The sequence below is a fragment of the Channa argus genome, chromosome 10, assembly GCF_033026475.1.
Source record: "Channa argus isolate prfri chromosome 10, Channa argus male v1.0, whole genome shotgun sequence".
Taxonomy (NCBI): domain Eukaryota; kingdom Metazoa; phylum Chordata; class Actinopteri; order Anabantiformes; family Channidae; genus Channa; species Channa argus.
Window position 1 is genome coordinate 214,822 of NC_090206.1, and position 20,008 is coordinate 234,829.

Genomic DNA, 20,008 nt, shown 5'->3' on the forward strand with positions numbered 1-20,008 from the left:
AAATAAATTTTGTGTCATTATTCTCTAGTATTCTATACTCTTTCAATGGCTTAATGTAGGGTGAAACATTCTTGCTACAGATGTTACAGCATCAATTAAATAAAAACATTTGCAACATACAAACAAAAATGTTGAGACAATTCAGATTAGCTACAACCTGCATGCATGTATGTGTATTTAAGAACTACCAAGTAATCATTGAGAAAAAGAACAACCTTTAAGCGCCTGATTGCTAAAATAAAACAAGGCAATCTATAGTGTAAACAGGATAAACATTTTAGGTCACCCCTCTCCATCACACCTGAAACAAATCACAATACATGCCAATCCTATAGCTTAAACTGCCATATGACGTACACATTAATCCATTGTTTACCTATTTACACTTTAACTGTACACTTTGGATTAGTTTCAAGCCTTTCATAGAGTAATGCTTTCTTGTGGGTCTGGGTTTCTTGTTAGGCTGCATATACAGTCCAGCAATAGTTACTTATGTTGGCACAATTCCATCAACTGATCACACACATCACACTAACAAAATGTAGATTCAAAAAAACAAAAACAAAACAACAAAAAAAAAACTGTAAAACTGTTTTTGTCCTTTTGGCTTATCCCATACTCTTTAAAATATAAAGTTAAAATCTAATCAACCAGTGTTTTTGTAGCACAGGCAGCAGTAGACAACGTAAAAAAGATCGTTCTTAGTAAAGCATGTTATATATAGATTGGCCTGAGAATAGTTTCAGAAACATTTAGAATAGCATATGACTTCTGTTGCCCAACTAGCAACAAAACACACGGTTTTTAGAAAGTCAAACATAGGACTTACAACCTTCTTAGACCTCAGATTTGAATGCAACTTAAAAAAAACAACAACACAAAAACAATTTATATGTTATTGCTCATTAGTATTTGGTTATTACCATATACTAATGTTAGAAGTAGCAGACAGCAGTCTGTTCTCCTATGCTGCCTGCACGATTTTTAGTGGAGTGGTAAGATAACGAAAGAATTACATAGCCCTATCACTTCACATTCTGTAGGGGTCTTGAGGGGTGGGGTGAAGGGGAATGAACATGCAAAGCCAAGGGTCAAGGCCAAATGGCATGGCCAAAGGGGAAAAGTGGGATAGGACCAGTCAGACTTTAAGACAGAGTGGCTGCATTTTTCTTTTCATCTTAATGAGCAACTTCATACTTTCACAGTAGTAGTAGCATGGCTGTGATTTGCTTACCCTTAATGACTTAAACTTCAAAAGATGACAAATCACAAATTGCGTATGTCATGCAGTTTTACACAGGGGTTTTACAATGAACTGTGTCACGATAATTTCAGTTAAAAGACTCACAATATGCATCATAACATTGCAATACATTTTCCACTTTTAAATCTAACTGTGGCTCCCAGAACTTATAACTTATATAATTAATTTATCCTAACACTTACAAGGCACCATAGACCAACCACTTTTCCTTGGCTGACCCAAGCCTCCACAGATTTTCACTTGCTAGGGAGTATTTTCCTGATAGGTGAAGACAAAACTGAAGAAGCTCTGCTATACTTAGCATGCCAAACAGAAGCCATTTAACACTTACTGCCACCGCTACCGAAAGCTATGTGACTGTTACAGCATAAATCAATCATCATACTGAATTTTGTTCTTTAAACTATTGAATCACAAAGTCTTTAATTGCGGCTGGATAATATCAACTTGTTGATTATCTTAAAAAAAGGGAGTCATTGTCCCAAGCTACAAATACAAATTAGTTACTGTGACAACATTCAAATATGGTTTTGTGATCTGGTAGACACCATAGTTGTAGTTCGATAGATACATTTACTTTTCATCTTAATGAGGAAATTATTCACTACATTACATTTATAACATGTTTTTTCATTATTTCTGAGACGGCAGAGATCTGGAGGCTCAAAAAGCAGACTAGTTAGACTGACTAACTTAATCAAGTAATACCTTTAATTGTGATTGCTAAATACTGTCTTCCAATGCCTCTTTAGATGTTCTTGTGGGAAACAAGAATACATATGAATTGGCTTTTTGGTTCATATACCCAAAATGTTCAAACACCTTGGAATTTCAAAGCCCTAGGCCTTTAAAACACAAATGACAGACTACCATTACCTTAACCGAGTTGTTTTGGTGCTACTAGTTATTTGCACATTAATATACTGTACTGCTCCTAGCATACAGCTTACAGGCAGTCAAGGAAAAACATTAAATTTAAACACTTTACACCATCTCATCAAAAGGGAATTTTGTAAAGTTTTTTTATTAGTATGATTTTTAATTAAACATTTTTTAACATTGCTAAATGTCAGATACTCTGCTATGTAATCTAATAATGCAAAAACCAGATTAATTCAAGAAAAATACTCCCTGAGCCTACAATGAGAATTTAGACAGCTACATACTCCTTTTAATCTGAGGGAAATTCAAGATTCTGGGTTCAAAGAAAAATCATATATTTTACTAATCCCAGGCCAATTACATTACAAACAAAGGAATGGGCTTTTAATGAAATTAAGAAGCCATTGAATTAGGATGAAACTTCTTGTTAGAGTAAATGAGGACTAACTACTAGTCCTCTGGCACAGAGTAAATAAATTGGGTATTGTGAATGCAACATTGTGGTCTGATTTACTTTGAAACCAGTGTAGTTAAGTATGATTGCAAAGCGACAACTGCTGTTGTGAGGCAGCTTGTGTTGTGGTAAAGGTCACACCTGGTTTAATCCTGAGAAAGGTGGGTCCTGAGAAGAGCTAACAGCCAAGCTTCTTTTCCTCTTCCCCACTGACGAGTCTAAACACTAGGGCAGACAGTAGAGGGGTAGGGGTCAAAATCACACAGCCTCTATCCACCTTCAGTTACAGTTAGTAAGTGTACAACAGGCACTTCGGGTTGCATCCAGATGGTTTACTCCCTACAACAAAGTATCCCGTAGAGCTAGTATGTCACTCACTTCTGTACATCTTAGACTGGGCCTACACAGGCATAAAAAACAACTTTTTATCTTTGTGGTACAGATATGATCATTTTTTTCATCAAACTGGAAGAAATCACATGATTGTGATTTTCTTCTGTCAGCACAACTGTGGAAAGATCAAACTGTACAACAAAACTCAGAAGTATGTCAAGTAGGACAGGGAACAAAAAAATGTTAAACTAAAATATATCTGACAAGGGACAAAGGCCAGTGCAGACAGGCAACACCATGGCTCAGAAAGGACCTGGAGGGACAGCGCACCTTGACAGCAAATGGCAGAGAGCCCATGGTTGTCTATCCTTTACCAGCCAAAGAAATAATGCATAAAAAGCTATTAAAAACTGGCCTCACAGGGCTCTAATGAAGGACTCTTGAGTTCATATAATTTAACTGTTGACAGGCCACTACTGTCATGTTTTTTGTTTATGGGAAAGTATTCAATTATGTGCAGCTTAATAGACAAATATTTGTACTACAGTTGGGTAAGTATAGAGAAAGTTTAGCAATAGTTGCCTTTTATAACTGGCCTGACTGTTACACTAGTAACAGCATGAAAAACATAGTACTGGAGCCCATTCAATTTGATATTTATGACAGAACAAAGCTCAACACATGCAGTTAGCCAGGAAATAATGTGTTGGTTTTAGAAGAGAGCTTATTTTTTCAAACAACAAATTAAACAAGTACAAACACTCACACACTGAAGCAAAAATTACTGCAAAAAAAATAATACAATTACGCAGACTATAAGACAATGGTCCCCAAACTACATTTGTCTAAGCTTCTAGACAATGTACGTGTACAAAAACACAGGTTCTAGCAGTTCTGAGGCCTGTTCACAGATCAGTCTACTCAGTACTTTTAATTTTGTATACTAAAGAAGATACTCACTCTATTAATCTGAAAAATGTGTTAAGACCTGTTTTACAAGGCAAGCATCTGAGAGAAGGTGACCTCCAAATAAGTTTATCTCGTATTAGCCGCTTGGCCTCCAACGGGTTTGTACCCACACAACAGAAACACAAACACCCCTTGTGTTCATACTAATATTCTTGTTCACTACAAAAATTGATTGCTAATCTGTTGAGTAGTAATGGTGAGGAAAAGTGCTTCTGTGTGTTGTATGTGAACAACATAAAATGTAAATGTATTAAAAACATCAGGTTCAACTAAAGAACAATGTCCAAAGAGGGTAAGAAATGTTACATACATTTAATATATAAAAAAAGTCACTAAAACAACAAAGTTGTCTTCACAGTTAAAAAGGGACAATGTGCAGTTTTTGGGGATGGATATAACTCAGAGGGTAGAGCTGTCATCCACCAATCCCAGGGTTCCCAAGCTTCTCCTGTTTTTCAACGTGTTTTAAGACAAGACCCCAAAAGTTGCTCCTAGTAGCAAGCACCTTTCATGGCAGATAATGTTTACGTGTGTGCTTTCATGTTTATTTCCTTGTGGACTAATTTAGTTTAAAAACTATAGTATTTTATGGCACATAGGTACTTTTAGGCACTTTTTCTGAATGCCAATCATGGCAGACGAGTAAATATTTGATTACCCTGTACTCATGAGCAAGATAACAGAGATAGAAGAATGCATGACATGAATGCTGTTATTGCCATTGGACCAGTAAGTAATAACTTAACAGCTGTCTTGCGACACTTTGTGCTGTATACATTTAGCAGATGCAAGCAAAGTGCTATAATTAGTATAGTAATTGTAGCTATTAGTGAAAGAATTCACCAGATGCTGCCCCCCCAAATATTACACATAGATACAACAGTGCTAGAAGCATCATTAAGGCACCAATTCCTCTTAGACTGCCTTTTGCCCATAGACCTCACTGAGCTAACGAACTATTACCCCATCTAAACTAACAACTTGTCTGCTAGACCCTATTCCAACTAAACTGCTCAAGGAGGCTTTACCCTTAATAGACAGGCTCGTAATAGATATCATCAATCTATGTTAAACAGGCTATGTACCAAATATAAGCTACTTAAAACACCCTCTTGACCCGGGTGTTTCAGCCAATTACAAACCAGTATCCAATCTCCCACTTATTTCTAAGATCCTTGAAAACATAGTTGCAAAGCAATTATGTGAACAAACTTTCAGTAAGGATTTAGAGTTATTTTTGACCAAGATTTGTCCCTTACCTCACAGATAAAATAAATCTCTAGAATAGCCTTCTTCCACCTACAGAACATTGCCATAATTAGGAGCATCTTGTCTTAAAGTGATGCTGAAGAACGAGTCCATTCATTTGTTTCTGTTAGGTTGGACTACTGTAATTCCCTACTTTCAGGATGTCCCAATAACTCCCTAAAAAGCCCGCAATTAATCCAAAATGCTGCAGCAAGCCTGGTAACTGGAATTAGCAAGAGAGATCATATTTCACCTTCACTAGCTTCTCTCAAATAGCTTCTCATAGAACCTAGAATAGACTTTAGAACACTGCTTCTTAGATTTAAAGCTTCCAATGGTCAAGCTCCATCATATGAAATTATGAGATCTTTTTGATCATATCATCCTAACAGACCACTCCGATCTCAGAATGCAGGCCTACATGTGGTTCCAAGAATTTCCAAAGGTAGAATGAGACTCTTCAAGCTCCTCTTGTGGAACCAGCTCCCAGGTCAGATTTGGAAAGCAGACACTTTTTCCACTCTAAAGCCCAAGCTTTAAACCTTCCTCATTGATAAAGCTTATAGCTAGTCTATAGCAGCATGACTATAACCACCCAATGCACTGAGCTACTTTCCTGCTCCCATGCCTTCCTACTTTCACCCTACATTTCACCCCTATAATGACATTAACGTTTTGTGTCCATTCCTGAAGTTTTAATTCTCCTTGTCTGAAATAACTAATAAGGTAAAATCTGACTACTTTATATTATTCATTTCAGAATTTTAAATAAAACAAATAATGGCCCAGTCAGGTATCTTTGAAAATGTCATTACTTAATTATAGTAATATTGCAAACCAAGCAATTCCTGTAATTACCAACTTTGTCAGTCCTCAGTCTTGTAATGTAATGCAAATAGCTGTCTGGGAAGACAAGAAAATTAGGATAAGCATATTAAATGTAAATACTAAAGGGCAATTGACAGAAGACATTTTATGCAAGTTATTTCTTAGCCTGGTACAACATAATCATTACTGAATTTTGCAGCTTTACATTTTCCTCTACTTTGTTGCTACCCTCCTTTGTATGCTTTGACCCTTTTGTCCTTTTTTCCCCCTGCCTTTCACTCTCTTCTCACCTTCTCTTTCTGAGATGTTAATTTCCTTCCATCATTCCTTGTTTTTACTTCTTTTCCTCTTGCCGTCTTTCCACTTCCAATGAAACCATTCATTTTTTGGTTTTAAATGATGCTCTTCTATTAAGAGCCATCACACCACAGATTATGCTGTTGAACTAAATATCAGCATAGGTGTGATGCAGTCGTTGGCACGAGGCTGCAGTTTTTTAGGTTGAGTCTCCACATACATTTAAGTAGCACTTTTTTCGGATACAGCTTCATGCATAAAAGCCTATTGAGGCAAAACCGCTTGTAAATGGTATAATTTTCACTTAATCATTACAAACCAGCCATCCTTAACTGCTTTTTACTACATCAAACAAGGCATGTCAAAATAGAAACAAGGGCAAGAAAGGTGAAATATATTCCTGTGTTGACATAGATGCTTCTGGCTTTTAGTGTATACATATACCAGTGGTATTTCTGTGTGAGAGAACCATGCCATCTGCGTTTAAAATGTCAGAACTCAGATCAATGGTCAGTAACGTATTTTAAGCACCAATAGGTAACATTTGTACACAGAAATACCTGCATTATAATGATTATGATGTTAAACAGAATTGTAGAAAAGCATATGGCTTCTCATTGAATGACAATCACCTGTGACAATCTAATCTCAAATATTTGCATAAGGAGTTTGAATTCATGACAAATGTGAATATTTTTCATATTTTATTATGCAATTAAGTCTAAGGATATGTTGAAAAAAATTATGTCAGCATATTTCATTTCTATAAGCCAGGCTCAAAGTTTTGGGACAAAAAAAAAAAAAAAAAAAAAAGTGCACACATTGTTGTAAAAAAAAAAAAAAAAAAAGTTGGTGTATATAAATATAAATATTTTTTTCTGACTTCACCTGATATTAATTCTGTAAGACACCATTGAGATTAGTGAATATGAAAATAAACCTGTTGAGCAGCTTCTTCTCTTTGTATGAGCAAGGGTGGAGCTCAACCAGGTGTCCTTGGTGCAGCAGAGAGGGAGCAGACAGTTCATGTAAAAAAAATCAAACTTACTTCTCAACACAAACAAACCAAAGCAGAGCTTAACGACCAATAAAGAGTAAATGATCTAAACACTAGTTAAACAATATTAACATTACTAGTCATGCATCTGGGTCACAATGTCTCCCCACTTGGCAACACAAAAGAAGCTTGATTTGTGTAATCTTAATGATTATCATCAAATTTTTACATCGATTTTAAACTGCAAAGTTAACCTCCGCAGCCAAGCGTAGGCGGAAAAAGGTCTGTGGTTTGGAGCCCTTTAACATAGGACAATAACAAAGTAAGTAAAGCTGAATGCAAGCTTTGGTGTGCTAAAGTCATACCCATGGTTGTCAAAAGAGTTATAAAAAAAACATTTATATTTATGACTGACATCACCAAAAACATTACATACAGTAACTAGAAATTTACCTGAAGTTTGCTTTGTTTTACAAAATATTTACAGCGATATTCCTGTGTAGATTCTATATAGTCCATCTTTTCTGCATTTTTCCATCCAGGATCTCACCGCAAATCTGTGCTTCTCCCTTAAGACAGGCAATTCTCCAAAATGCCATAATTCAACTGATCATCTGGGAGCTAGGGTTCAGGCCAAAGGACCCTAACCATATGCCAAAATTACAATTGGTCTAAATTCAGTCAGGGTGACCAGACTGGGCTAAAATCTGTCCAGCTTTAGTAGAGTACTCTGTTTTTTGCTAGGCAGAGATGAAAATAGGCAAAGTATTTGCTGCTCACGTGTGTTAATGACATTCACATTGTTTAGTTGCAAATGGATATATTCAAATAACCGTTCAACACAAAAAATTTTTTTTTAATAAATCAAACAAGATGCGGACATTTCTAGAATTGTGGCATCTCTAGAAAGATAACACAGCACTGCCGCTTACTCCGTATGGGGCTGTATAGCCTCAGAGACTGAAGTGCTCAATGGTACCGATGTCCACCACAACATTAAAACCAGCAGGTGCTTTTAATTTTTCTGTCCTCAAAAAGTGAAAAAAGCTTACAGATTAAATGATTTGCACTTGTGTCTTCCGTAAAGTTTCACTTTAAATTACACTGCCAACAACACACTCAACAGCCAAATAACTGCAAATAGACATTAACATTCTAGAAATAAGTGAAACTAGATAGACTCACTGTAGACTTATTTCTTTATACTTTTACAGATGTCATAAGCATTCATATGTGGTGAACAGCAGAGTAAATCCATATGTGGTGAACAGCAGAGTAAATTATTTAAACTTGCTCTAAATAATAAGACACAGCTTGCTCAGTATTGGGTTGAGTAGCAGACGCCTGTCAAAACGGTCCCTTTTCTCAGTGATTTTACAAAATCCTTAACACATTTCAAACAATTGGATAAATCTTTAAATTTTCCGTATTAAATCTAACATTAGTTGTCAAATGAGTGTAACAAACAGACAGATTACAGTGACAGGGTTGGAATGCCAGAGTATGGCCAACCTGTGACATCCAATGTTAAACAGAAAGCACAAATGGACACAAGACTGTGACTGGATACCTGCTCTGAAAGCGTGAAAGATATACAACCTGTGTTTATCCAAATGTTGCCTGTCTGCAAAGGCTCAAAATAATGGCAAGGAATATGTAATTTTTGATCCAGGCAACCAATTATACACACCTTTGGCCAGATGCAAAGAAGCGAAAGGAGAATTCATATTTTTTTCTATGCAGTTAACTAGAAAACCAACAAAACTGTCCATCATGCAGAATAACTACAATCTGGTTAATTAGATATCTTTTGGATGAGATTTTATAGTTATGGCTTATTAGTGCTGAAACATTTTCAATCTTATTTATCTTTGCCTTTTCCAAGCTCTTCTTACCAGAGTGTGTGCGTACATGCATACATACATATGTATTTAGATAATTACAGTCTATGTGATTCATAGCCGTGTCCGCATTTGAGTGACAAAGCAATCAATTTCAATTCCCATCCCTAGCAATTAAACAAGAAATCATTAGAAGTCCTTTAAGGTGAATATAGTTATTTAACTTTTGTAGGGTTTTGTAGGTTTGTAGGGTCCTCAGAATGCCATATAACCCATCGCAGTTGCTATAAGGAGATGTGCAATATGCAGAGAGTATTCCAACCACATCAAATGCAGAAGAATCCAGTGTTCCCAAGGTCACCTCATGTCTGATTTTAAGGAAATTATTCTCTAGAAATTGAATGAGGGTGTTGTAATGATTATGTAGACCTTTTCAACATTTACATTAACAGAGAGCTTTTATAATCTATACAATTTGACACGTCAAACTCACGGAAAATCTTTGTGAAAAACAGTATTCTAACATTGATCACTAAAATTTTTGTTACTTTTAGATAAGTAAATCTGCATTCCAGTGTCAGGATAAATTCTCACTCACCATTGCAGACTCGAAAAAGGAGAAAAGGGAATGAAGACTTTAAGATTTGAAGGCAACTATTACATTTTCACTCCCCCACTTCTTCTAAAGCTACCACTTTTTTACAACATTAGCAGTTGGTTGATATTTAGGTTTTATATACTGCAAGAATATTCACTAAGGTAATACCTTTTGGCTGTTAAGATCACAATGTTTTGATCAGGTAACGTAGTGATCAACATAAAACATTTGACAGTTTGTGGGCTTACAAATATGCTACTTATTGCTTTTTTCCTAAACCATTATTGTGTCACAGTGGATCACCCACAGCCATTAACAGGTTCTTTAACAGATATTGAAGATAGATGTGAAAACCATAGAGACAAGCAATATAACAAAAAGCTAAATTTTTAGCTAGGAACTGGGACTGTGGCTACACCTGTCTGTCATCAGTTCCAAAGAGGTTTACTAATACATACTTGATAGTATGCATACAGAACCTGGACTTACCTTGTTACAGTGACGACCAATGCCCATGAGAAAGTTGTCTGGTTTGATGTCTCTGTGGATGAAGTTCTTTGTGTGTACATACTCAATTCTGCTGATCATCTGAAGATGAAAACAATGACAGTAAAATAAGTCAGTAAGCAAGGCTGGATACATATTTATGTCCCAAAATTAACAACATCCATCTAACAAATTAACAACATCTCAGTGTCTTACCAGCAAGGTAATTACATATAATTCAGGAACTCCAATTGGAGTGAGAGTGTGTGTTTAAAAAGTGGTTTGGCCCATGTGCTATGACAAAACATAAAATATAAATATTACACACATATATACATACATACATACACACACACACACACACACACACATATCTATATAGTTATATCTATATCTCTCTCTCCTTTTCTTGCAGTGACACCTCCTGAAAATAGCCACAATGTGTTGGATAAATAAAATTTGAACCAGGGATGTTGGTTGCATCAGACATTTTCCTGACTATTGGTATTCACAAATATCCAGATCCTGTTTAGACTTTGTTTCAGGTAGGCATCTAAGCTAAAGCTATTAATGTATTTAAGCCCCCGCCCATGCTTACATGACAGGCAAAATATTTTTAATATCTCATAATGTTATGTTTACAACTAATCAGCAGCGGCAGAGTGACATAGTGAGTGAATGAAGAGAAGGAGCGCATTAGCAATCCATAAATCAGAGAAATCAAACTCTGTTTTCTGATCGTTACACAGCGGTTACATTCTAAAACACAAACCAACAACGTCGCACATCCACAAAACCCAGCAGGAAAGATAAACACAACTGAAGTGCACATTTTCTCTTGTCTGCTCCTCTTTGCTCTGCAGATGTGTCCACATTGAGACTTGACACTAGATTAATTTAATGTTTATAATGCATGGCAGGGACATTAGGTCTGACAATATGATTTTGTGCTGTCACACATAAATTATAATATTGATGGAATGTTTAACTTTGAATCAACAACCCATGGTAAGTTCCAGTGGGTTGGCCGCGTTTATTATTTGTTTTTGTTTTGTTTTTTTAGGAACTATGATTATGAAAATGGAACTCTTACGGAAGTGGAATGGAACGCTTTCATAAACACCCTATTATAGGAGTAACATCCTAGAGGGCTTGAGACATACAGGAGAAATTATTTGAGTGCAATAAATACATCTTATTAATATTAACTTTGTTTTACTTGACTCTTTCACTGACTTTACCAACTAAAGGTGCTGCATCACAAACAAATACCCAAAATCTTTGCATAAACATGCAAAACGTCTATTACTCTACTGCCACCATGCCTGATGCACCGAGCTCATGTACAGTGGCAAGAAAAAGTTTAGAAATACCTACACGTGTATTTTTTGTTATTATTCAATGAAATTGTTGTACACAGACAAGATATAAAGCATTTGAGAACAGAATAATAGTCAATAGTCAACTTTTGTCCCACAAAATCAACAAGCTGCTCTGCAGCACATCCCAAAGGTCTGCTTTGCTGGGTGGCTAGTGGTCCCCAAGTCTTCGGCCAGATTCTCCCACACCAGCTTGATGGGGTTCAATCTGGTGACCCACTTATAGATGTGTCATTACTGCCTTTCCCCAGATTTAGTATAAACATTTACATTTGGGTATGTACCAATACAAGTACTAAACCGTTAGGCTTCCAGTACATGTTGCTGTACAGTTAAATACTCCCCTATTCACAGCACAGTTAAGCTGGTGAGAGACACTGGCAGTCCAAATAGTAGCAAAGACATACCGGAAGACTTTCAAACAGTGGACAGTTCATACTTAAATACTGTTTCCACCAACTATTGCATACTTCTAGTCTGGCCCTGCAAATCCACGTGTATGTTCATTAAATTCAGGAGAAGTACAGTATCTGGTCCAATATTTGTATAGGCATTGGGACATCCCTAGTTCTAGAAGAAAAATACTGCTTTAACGACAAACTACCACAGTAAAACATGGCAGAGAACCTACATGGACGACTGAAGAAGAGACTTGGGAGTACACACAGGAAAACCAAGTACAGATTTCACTTGCCCTACAAACCAGCAGGTTCGAACCAGGACATTATTGCTGAGAGGCAGGCCCATCGTATTAGTTTTATTTTAACTATGGCCCTGAGTGGCAATTCACTGCATCACGGGACAACAAAAGGTGGGTAGGGTGTGTGTGCTTGATACCTGGTCTGCCAGCATAAGAACCGTTTTCATTGTGAATCGACGAGAGCAAAAGTTGAACAGGTCTTCCAAACTGGGTCCAAGCAAGTCCATGACTAGGACATTGTAGTCTTTTTCCTGGCCATACCACCTGGTGACAAAATCATGATATAATTATTAGAACAGCATGGTTTGTTTTGGCAGTCAAACCAAATTAACAACTCCAAGACACATCTAACACTGTTGGCTTTCAATTACTCACCACTTTATAAATTGGTAAGTGTTGAACATATTGTTTTATCAATATTTCGACATACACTACATACAAAAGGATATTTGACTTTTGGGTGAAAGTTATGAAAAAGGCTATGTAAAAAGGTCATGCTACAGTGAGGTAGAGCAGTCGTCCACCAATCCCAGGGTTGTTGTTCCTGCCTCCCTCTGCCAGGTGCCGAAGTGTCCTTGAGCACGACACTGAGCCCCAACTTAGTTAGTTGCTCCTGGTGAGTGTAGGCCAGCTGCATAGCAGCTCCCCCATTTGTGTGTGAACGTGTGTGATTATGAATGGGTGAATGAAAAGCAGTAAAAAGTGCATTGAGTACAAATAAGTTGAAACGCGATCAGACATGATCCATGAATCACGTTGTGATTTTTTCAGTTAATCACCTTGTTGAAGAAAAGCATGTTATGCAATAGGTAGTGAAACATTTGAACAGTTGGACATGTGCATTCAAAGGTTTAGAGAATGCCAAATTAAGTATTAAGAACAGGGCTAAATAAAAAGTTGCATTATACACCTATTAGGCATATCATTATGACCACCACTGCAATCTAATGCATCCAAATCACCAGCTCTGCCATGAATACTTCATTTACATGGTTATACTTTCTAATTTTGTTTTATGTTGAAAATGTGACATAAGGTTCTTCTACATTTATTATAAAAAAGTTGATAATGTTACCACTACTGTTAACAGTGCAAATGTGTACTGCATATTTATTATATGCAATATTACCATTGCCACACTAACACACACAGCACCTCTCTATTGTTTAGCCTGCAAATTCACTAACAAGCAGTTAGTATAATTTTTAGTTTCTATTTCTATTTTTTCAGATAGTATAATAATTGCATCTAACATTGGCCCATCTAAAAAAAATGTACATCTAACATTGGCCCAACATTACCCTGAAATGTATATACTACAATACACCTTTCATGCCACTTGATTTTCCATCACACATGCGTGGATTTTGTCCTCTTTTGATTAACACTTTAAATTTTTCATTTTTGAAACCACACTCATTAAAACAATCTTTTCCTTATTCCAACATTTCACCTTTAAGAACTGACTGCTTAATTGCTGCCTAATATATCCCACCCATTTCCAGGTGCCATTGTAATGACATTCTTGTCCCCCATCAGTGATCACGTTAGTTAAGAGTTAGTTGGCTTTTGTCAGAAATCTCAATCCAGCTTTCTCATTGTCTCTAATTGAATTTCAAAATGGTTGCGGCAATATGGAAAAAAACACAAGTGCTGAATATTTAAAAAGTTAAACCAGCCTGTACTGTGTGGAGGATGGGCCACTGGACAAGCAGGTCAGACAGGTTTTAGGAGGAATATGTTGCAACATGAAGCCGGAATCACCAGTACAAAGAGACTACTCAAATGTACAGTGGCAAAGTTAAGTAAAACAGACATTTAAGTAGTTGTAAATGGATCAATACATCTTTCATGAGGTCTTCATCCGACATGTTCTTCGCTTGGATTCAAACACCTCAAAGCCTGACTTTGTTCCAGTTGTATATAGTTCAGGTTGCATCCTGGCCCAGTGCAACCATTTCTTCCAATTTGCCAACTTTAGTATTTTGTTTTTCTTGGCATGTCTGGCCATATGGCCAGCTGACTTGAGCCACCTGCATAATTCATATGCGCAAACTGGTTTCTCTTGTTTCATTTAACAATTTAGCAGATCAAGGAGCTGTAAGGTACCCATTTCTCAAGAGGGGAACCTCTTAAGTACTTGGTTTCTTGCGCAGATCTGCACTTGGCGCTGCACCTTCCGCCCAAACTGGATCCAGTTGCAGCATGTCTCGGGAGACTACACCTTAAATAAATCTTAAATTTCTTGGCTATATTTAATCAAGAATTACCTTCCATTCTCAAGACAAATATAGATTAAAGCGTTTGTCCATTTTTTGTAATAATTTCTGCTAAAAATGAAGGGAAGAGTCTAATATAAAACACACAAATAGTACTAGCATTTAAGTCATCTGTGCTCATCCATGACAAAGGGTTACTTTCCAATACAGGTCTGATTTGTTAAGAAGGCATGTGCGTTCAGAGCTCATGTTTCAACCAAGTCACCACACCTTACTGGCTCCAAAGTCATCTCTATTCAGATATGTGCCAACTGTACTATGTACACTAAGCACACAGTGGTTGGCATGGGAGCCAGATACAGAACAGTGTAATAAAGAATACTGCCTAATGTGAGAACTTTAGTTTAACTTCTGTTTCATTTGAAAATAAGTCACAAATATACTTTTGTTTGAAACAGTGGCTACACTTTGCATGAAACTTTGTTCTCTGCATTTAACCAATCTCCTTAGGGGAGCAGTGGGTAGCCACAGGTAGAATCTAGGAAACTAGCACAGAGTGGATTGCGTAAGGACACACAGGGTGCATGGGCTGGGATTTGAATTGGAAGGCTTTGGTATACCAGCCTGATGCTTGATCACTCCATTTGCTGTTTGTCTTTTGTACTGCTTAGACAAGCCTCAAGATTCTTTACTTTAAATATTAATTCCTGCCAAGGCTTTATGTAGCTTAAGCATGGAACTTACAAGCAGTATTCGCAAAAAACAAACAAATAAATAAATAAAAGGGGGGGGGGGGTTACAAACAATAGCGAGGTTAGTAAAGTTAGCACTAAAATGTTTAAAAACCCAAAGTGAAAAACTAACATCTAACAGCACATATCAAGATCAAAGATAGTAAAAAGAAATGTGCACTTACGTAACTGGGGTAATCGGGGAGCGATGTTTACATGCACTTAACCTGGTTATTGGAAATTCGCATATAGGTGCAAAGAGTAACTTGATTCCTCCTCCAACTTAGACTTATTTTAAAAGCCTAGCAAACAGATTTTACTGTATAAAATGATGTAAAATGCTGCTTTTGACTTTTCTCTCTCTGCCTGTGTGTGTTTGTGTTGCAGCAGAGTCATGATTAGTTGCAGAAAAAAACCTTATAGGACCAATGTAGAGGGTGAGTTTAGGAATACCTTTAATTTTTCCTGTTATATAGCAAAAAAAAGGATTTCTGGAATTAGCATCCCAATGCTTAAAATTTTCAATTTCAATTAACAAATAAAGAAATAAAGGAACAAAGAGAGGTAGTCTACTGATTATACAAAATAGGTATGGCAAATAATGACAAAGATCAATGTTTTTCTGATATTGCACAGTAAGTCTCTACACAGAGTGTACTACTAGTTAACTATTAGTGCATTTACATGACTTTAGTAACCGGGCTACAGTCAGCTTTCACAGGAAGGCACAAAAGACACCGATTTCTTAAGTGTCATGTATACAGGAAAGCTGGTTTCCAAAATCAGGATAGGGGATTAGGAAAACCATGTCTTCCCAGGTAAATTTCTGTCAGAACGGAGATTACTCTGCCATGTATATCCTAAGCAGGTTTCTAAACTGCGTAACCAAAGGCTACAGACAGACAGTTGAAATTGTTAACGGGGCAATGCTCCCTCATTTTTAAAACAAAGCCCACGTAAGGTCCAACAGTAAATTTAACTTACACAAAGTGTCTTGTAGAAGTCTAAATAGTTCCCTTTCTCTCGTGGATTTTTAAAATTCAGACTGTTCTGGATCAGCTTCATGTGTCTTTCATTTCTCTTCTCTTGTGCTTTCACTATGCTGCGACACAAACACACACACACGGGTACATGCAGTATCAGTGGGGTACAGAAAGTGCACTGTTGTTGAGTGCAAGGCACTACAGCAGGTGTGAAAACTGCCCAACGCATCATAGGGACTCCACTTAAAGCCATTTGGGATGTGCCGAGGAAACGCTGTCTGCGCCAAGTTCACAGCATTCTCAAGGACTCGCCTCACCCTTCCCATAGACTGTTTAACCTCCTGACCACCAGGTGCTTCAGGAGCCTCTGGACTAAAGCCACCCGAATCAGAGACACCTTCTTTCCCACAGCTGTTACTTTACTGAACTCTGCCCCCCACTGACCCGACCCCCTACACACTCATCTTTACTGCACATACAAACATTGAACTGTATCCATCTCATACATTGGTCCAAGTCCTCATATTTCATCCATTCATATTTCTCCTGAAATTTAACACTTGATAACACATCTTCATCTGTACATCATGTCCATAGTACTCTCATCTGTATATTATTTGTCCATAGTATTTCCACATGTACATTATGTCCATATCTTGTACATACTGCAGACACTATATATTTTGCACTGCTTATTGCACTTCTGGTTAGATAAACTGCATTTAATTGCCTTGTACTTGAAAATGTGCCATGACAATATAGGTAAACCTAATCTAAGTTTAAAAAAAAAAAGGTTTTAGGTCAATATATTGTTAGAATCTGTGTGCCAGGCTCCTAAAATAAGTCTAAAGGTGGAGGAGAAATTAGGTTACGCTTCTGCTGCATCTATACTTTGATTTCCCACAATCAGGCTACTTAAGTGCATGTAAATTCAGTCTGTGTCAATAGTCAGAGGTTTTTCTGTTTCTATTATTTTACCAAGCCTCATGTAACCCTTATGTCACAATCAAAACATATTGCTACATTTGGCCCTTTTTTCTTCATCTTTAACCTTAACTTAATTAGCCTTTATGCTACATTCTCATCACTTATGGAATTTAATACTCTACTTTACTACTACTACTCTACTGTAATACTCTACTTCCTTGTTCCAGTGTTCCAAAATGTGACTTATTTTTCAAATCAATATTGCATTAAAAAAAAATGCAATTTCTAAACTATAGTTTCTAAACAATCAGGAGAGGTGTAAACCCAGGGAATGAAGGAGAAGGTGTAAGAGTTCATAAAACAACCAAGTGAAGGCATCAACAATTTGCCAAAGCAGGACAGGCATTAAAGAGTATCACCAAATACCTACATAAATGTTAACACTAGTAGTGATTCAGATTCTAACAGAGTTTAAGGGGAAACACTCAACATAGTGAATAAAGTTGGATTAAAGGGCTTAGTAAGCATAATAAATCACTAGTATTGCATACTCTCTGGCACATAATTCAGCTTGTATATTTGAAAAATAAATAAAGCATGCAGAGTGTAACAATGGGGTTTTTTAAATTGCATACTAAGATTGCAATACTGGTCTACAGTAGAAGTGCTAAAAATTACATTTTACAATATTGTTTAGTCTAGGTGAGACTAATATCAACACGGTTGCAATATTAATACACTTGTATTTTAGTGAAAAATATTTTTGTTTTAAAACCATGGCACCCACACAACCTTCTCCCTTAATATATACATGGGAATGCTACAAAATTCTTAAGGGGTCAGTTAATTTTATACAGTGAAAGGCCAATTTGATATATTCAACCTTTATTGTTGTAAAAACTAAACACACAAGCAAAAAAAAGCTTAAAACTATAAACACTAGTATATAGCAGTAGTATAGTTGTGGTAAAGAGTATTAAATTGGAGACCATCTTGTGTCTACTAAACACTACCACCTGCTCTGTTATACTACAGACAACTGAACACAACATGTCAAAACATACTGTGTGACCCATTGCAAGGTAAGAACAGGCCTCATAAGGCCTGAAATGACGCGGTAAAAAACACGCTTGTATAGTTAGCGATGGATAGTTGTTTACGCTTCTGCGCTCGGCCGCCATTTTCTAGCAGAGCAGGGGAAGACATGTTGGGATCTAACACAACAAAAGAGGAGCGGCCATTTCCAACGACATAGTTGCTTTTACTCACCCTTTACGCTTTTTCACTATGAAATTACACCACTCGAGTCTAAGTTAGGATTACGTTAAGAAAATCGACATGTAACATTTAAGTGAAAACACGACAAAACTTCTAGCGCTTCAGGAACATGTCTATTCTAGTATAGACAACCCAATGTTTAACAAAATAGCAGGCCTTTCTAAGGTCAGTGCCACTTTAGCATTACCGATAGCTGTCCCCAAACACTTCCTAGAAAAATTACAACGTTGATGTACTACCTAAACCGTACTACTTAACGTTACCTGATGTGTGGGATGCCGACGCCACCTTGTAGAATTTTGTACAGCTTACTTTCGTATAACAACTGCGGGTGTCTTGCTTTCTGTGACTCCAGTTTGACAGCTACCTCCTGAAATTAAAACAAGAAATACACATATTTACGTTACAATGTAATATTTCCAGCTCCGTTGTCACTGCGCCATTTGCCAAAGTACTGTGTATTAAAAGGAAACACTTCGTAAACGAAATAATGCTAACTAATGAATCATGTAACGATATCGTTAGCTTTTCGGCAGCTAAGTAAAAGTTGCTAAATAACGTCACGTTTTACTTAGAAGTGTTTAGATAAAATAATAAACATTAGAATCTTAAAGCAAGGCCTGTGTAACATTAGATATTGGTATGATAAAGTCATAACTACCTCTCCATTTGTGATGTTGATAGCGAGATATATGTCGCCGAAAGATCCCGATCCAATTTTTCTGACAAGCTTGTATTTTCCACCGACTATAAATTCGGCCTTGGAGCCACTGCTGCTCGCCATAATATCCACCTAATGACGATTTTCCACCTTAGGAACTTCTGTGCGACAGATAAACCCGATTGTCAGCAGAACATACAGATTCCTGTTCACTTGGGATTACTTGGGACGTTAACTCCAAAAATTATCGATAACAAGCAAGTTAACGGTTAGAAAGAAAAAGACTCCTGGTGTTAACTGATCTTCGACAAAAAAAACTTAGAGAGACACGGAATGTCGTGTCAGCATCGAATTATATACACCAAAATGAAACATGAAAAAGCTCGAGGCCTTCAACAACCACCCAGCTACCTCGAAGAAGCAGCTAACACGTTAGTCAATCCAACGTTGACCAACGTTAGCATCAAGCTAACGCCGTCGCAAAGACTGTCGCGGAAAAACGTCCTGACCTCCTCCGTGCTGAGGGCAAATGATGCCTTTTTAATTACAATCCGATGGTAGTGTTGTTTTTGCCCACTCAGTCCAGAGTTTTCGAAAAACTTCTAGGGTCATAACCATCTGTACAAAACGTAACCAACTCACTCCGCCATCTTGTCTTCTCTACCCTTTCTCTCAGCTGGTTGCCGTTGGAAGCGATTAGCTAAGGCTCGATATCACATGACCACTTCACGTACTCTCGGATATAACGCTATCAAAACTCATAGCATATGAAAGTAACACTTTCCTGCACTAACACTGCCAAAACTGTGTATTTGGGGGTGTTGGTGGTGTTTATTTACATTTATTTATGTGCTATACTATCACTGGGCAATTGTTTGTCTGACATATAAATATATAAGCCACAATACTTTATACAATACAATAACCTGTCCA

General features: G+C 37.0%; 1 protein-coding gene across 4 annotated transcripts in view; it reads right to left on the reverse strand.

The window, feature by feature from the left end:
• csnk1a1 (casein kinase 1, alpha 1) overlaps positions 1–19,761 on the reverse strand; it is a 33,880-nt gene extending 14,119 nt beyond the window's left edge. For 2 of the 4 annotated variants that reach the window (XM_067517612.1, XM_067517613.1), the window contains exons 1-5: positions 19,076–19,761; positions 18,678–18,784; positions 12,414–12,540; positions 10,201–10,299; positions 2,742–2,825 (exon numbers count right to left, since the gene is read on the reverse strand). In XM_067517612.1, coding sequence (XP_067373713.1) covers positions 2,742–2,825; positions 10,201–10,299; positions 12,414–12,540; positions 18,678–18,784; positions 19,076–19,198 — 540 coding nt within the window. In that variant the 5' untranslated portion in view covers positions 19,199–19,761. The remainder of the gene's footprint in view (positions 1–2,741; positions 2,826–10,200; positions 10,300–12,413; positions 12,541–18,677; positions 18,785–19,075) is intronic. The other 2 variants (XM_067517614.1, XM_067517615.1) reach the window with 2 other exon arrangements.
• Positions 19,762–20,008: the final 247 nt, after the last annotated feature.